Source organism: Cupressus sempervirens, chromosome 5 (assembly GCF_028749045.1).
Source record: "Cupressus sempervirens isolate cs-2001-9-10 chromosome 5, ASM2874904v1, whole genome shotgun sequence".
NCBI classification, from domain to species: Eukaryota; Viridiplantae; Streptophyta; class Pinopsida; order Cupressales; family Cupressaceae; genus Cupressus; species Cupressus sempervirens.
In genome coordinates, this window is record NC_143122.1 from 667,345,358 (window position 1) to 667,348,458 (window position 3,101).

Genomic DNA, 3,101 nt, shown 5'->3' on the forward strand with positions numbered 1-3,101 from the left:
AAAGAGGACTTCAAATCGTTGCAGAAGAAGTTTAGCCGTTTATGTGGTTATCTACAAGATGCAGATAACCAAAGCGCACACAATGCTCTGGTGAAAGAATGGCTGGCAGATGTGAGAGATATTGCTCTTAATGCACAAGACATTATTGATGAGTGTGCTACTGAACATTTGTATAGAAATAGCAGTCAAGCGTGTGTGGGTAGTTGTAAGTAATTAATCTTCAACTGTAAAATGGGAAAGAGGATCAGAGAGCTGAAAGCTAGGGTGGGATCTGTTATTCAAGATGGAGAGCATCTCAGGCTATTTCATGGCATGTCCCGTTTAGATCAGCCCTCAACAAGTGGTACATCAGATCCAAGAGGAGCCCAGCTCAGAAGAGGCGGTGTCATCTTGGAGGAAGATCCACGAGTAGTGGGCGTGGATGAGAAGGCGGATGAAATGCAGAGATTGCTAGACCAGCCTGCAGTTCGTGTTGTAGCCATAGTACATCCGCTACGCTTTATTTTCCAACGTTTTTTCCGTCCCTAATGAATCGATTAATCCCTAGGAAATTACCCGTAGACGAATAGAAAATTAGCATTTATCATTTGAAAATTATTTTTTAAATCTAACCTTTACGATTTCGAAATATGACATATGACGAGCCAAAAAAATTAAATAGAAAGGGTCTAACGAAAACATTAGATCCCTGCCTTATAAAGGCAGGGACTAATAATAATAATAATAATAATAATAATAAAAATAAAAATAAACTGTTGTAGTCTTGAGAGGACATCTAGAAGGCTGACTGTTTTGTTGCCTTACCACTTCGCTTGTAGAACATCGCTTGCTCCCGAGTCCCGACAAACGAACTTGTTATATTTAGTCTCTCATGTCGTGTCACCAATTGACGCGTGTAAATACCAGAATGGAGGGAAAAATCAAATTGAAGATCATTTAGGCCCTGATGTCGTGTCACAATTGACGCGTCTAAATAATCCACTATGCAGGAAACCATCAAATTGAAGATCGATGAAACTAATGTTCCCTGCACACAGGGTAGAGTGGAAACGGCCACCGCTTATTTCTAGAAGCAAGAAAATCTTACTGATTTTTATTATAGACTTCGTATCCTTCTCCAAACCCCCAATTCGATTTCAGTCTATATATATATGCCCTAGATCGTTTATCCTCACCATCGAAACAAGTCTTCCCTTTTAAAAGGCCGCAAATCAAACCAAGTTTTATTTCTTTGATCAAATCAATTTGAAGTTGAATTTCCATCTACAATTAGTTGAGGCAAAATAGTTATTTCTGGTCAATTCGAAGCTTTCTGTAAAAGATCAATGGAGTACAGTGCGTCAATTAGGGGTTTACAGGCGCCTCGTGTTATGAGCAACTCTGCTTCTTCTGGAATTGCACGGGTCCGATTCGGAGCGAGGCCGAAGCATTCGACAAATATTAGGGCTTTTCACTCTCAAAATGCTTCCTTCTCTTCTCCCCCTTCTTCATCTTCATCTTCGTTGTATGATGTTCTGTCTGTCTCCCCAGACGTCAGTGCTCGTGATATAAAGAGCGCATACCGAAGAATGGCTCTCAAATATCATCCGGATGTCTGTCCTGCTGATCAGAAAGAAGAGTGTTGCAGATTATTTCTTAAAGCTCAGGAGGCATATGAGACTCTGTCACATCCCCTGCTCCGCCAGGATTATGACTGGAGACAGCAGAACATGTTCACAGTTGGCGATTACGAAGGCGGATTAGGGAGTAGTGAAGTGTGGGAAGCTCAGCTGATGGAATTAATTAGGAGATCGGGAAATAATTCATCATCATCATGGGGCGGCAGAATGAGAAGACGAAATCAACAGGGGGCTTATGCTTGCTGATCATTACAGCCGATCAATTCAGAGTTTTCTGCTAATTGGATTGTAAAAAGAGGCATTTGAGCGCCCTCTAGTTCTGTAAATAAAACTTATCGATTTGTTTGTGAATTGCATTCGTAATGTGATATTTAGAAGCAATTCGGGGTAAGAGAATGATATCCGAGACACTATATCAGGACTTCTAAACTAGACCATCCTAAAAAATTGTTAATTATGAGTTTTTTCCCCAGATTTGTGGTTGTCAAAATTACCATTTCCGCGGATGTGAAAATTCACCATTTACATTTAAGGAATTGTCAAAACGTTAATAATAATAATAACAAGGCGAGCTTCAAACATGATATTTATGTGTCATTTATAGGTAGAACAGAGAACTATAATTTAACATCCGATTCTTTATTCTCTATATAGTCGAATTTGAGAGTTATCTTGCGAAGTGTAGATTGCATAATTTTAATCATATTTAGGAAAATGTAAATATTATGAAGTGGATTTCTTTTTGGTGTGCTTCACTATTTCAGTCTAGGTGCCAAACAGAAAGGAAATCATACTAAGGAACTTAGAATGTGATTAGAGAGATAGAGAAGAAAATTCTATTAACTGTAAAAAATATAACAAAGAGGAAATTCTATTGAGTGATTAGCTTCTCCATGAGATTGTCTGTAAGTTTATCACCATCTAGAACATAATGAGAAGGAAGTTGGATGATTCATAAATTTAGTTGTTCCTTAAAAATTATACTTTTTACTAAAGAATCATCTTATGTGATTGTCTCAATAATAATCATGGTATTGAATCTTGATTACATGAAAGCATTGATAGCATAATATTGTTTTTATTGAAGTGGAACAATTTTCCTTCATATAGAATCATTTAGTATATCCATTCAATCATTTTACAATAAATAAATTGTATGGATAATTTATGTGATTCTTTTTGTGCTATGACACACAAAATAATTTTTAAATATATTTTATTTGTAGAAAAAATTGACATATATCATTAATAGATTCTTTTGATTTTTTTTTGAAAATTTTGAATTATCTTATTTTTCTAAACAAAAAAATATGTTATATATTTTATCAATAATATTTTTTGTGATTAATAAGGAGCTAAAGTTAAAGAGGTTGTATTAAGATCCAAAGTTTAATAGTTTTACATGGGTTAAAGCCTCCACATAATGAAACAAGCTTAATTGCAGTTTTCATGGAAGAAGCAAAAAGGGAACTACAAACCTAC

General features: G+C 35.9%; 1 protein-coding gene across 1 annotated transcript; it reads left to right on the forward strand.

Moving 5' to 3' along the window:
• The first annotated feature begins 894 nt into the window (after window positions 1-894).
• On the forward strand, window positions 895-1,970 carry LOC149557686 (chaperone protein dnaJ 20, chloroplastic-like). The gene has a single exon (XM_089786028.1). The coding sequence runs from the start codon at window positions 1,326-1,328 to the stop codon at window positions 1,863-1,865; it is 540 nt and encodes a 179-aa protein (XP_089642154.1). The 5' UTR covers window positions 895-1,325; the 3' UTR covers window positions 1,866-1,970.
• Window positions 1,971-3,101: the final 1,131 nt, after the last annotated feature.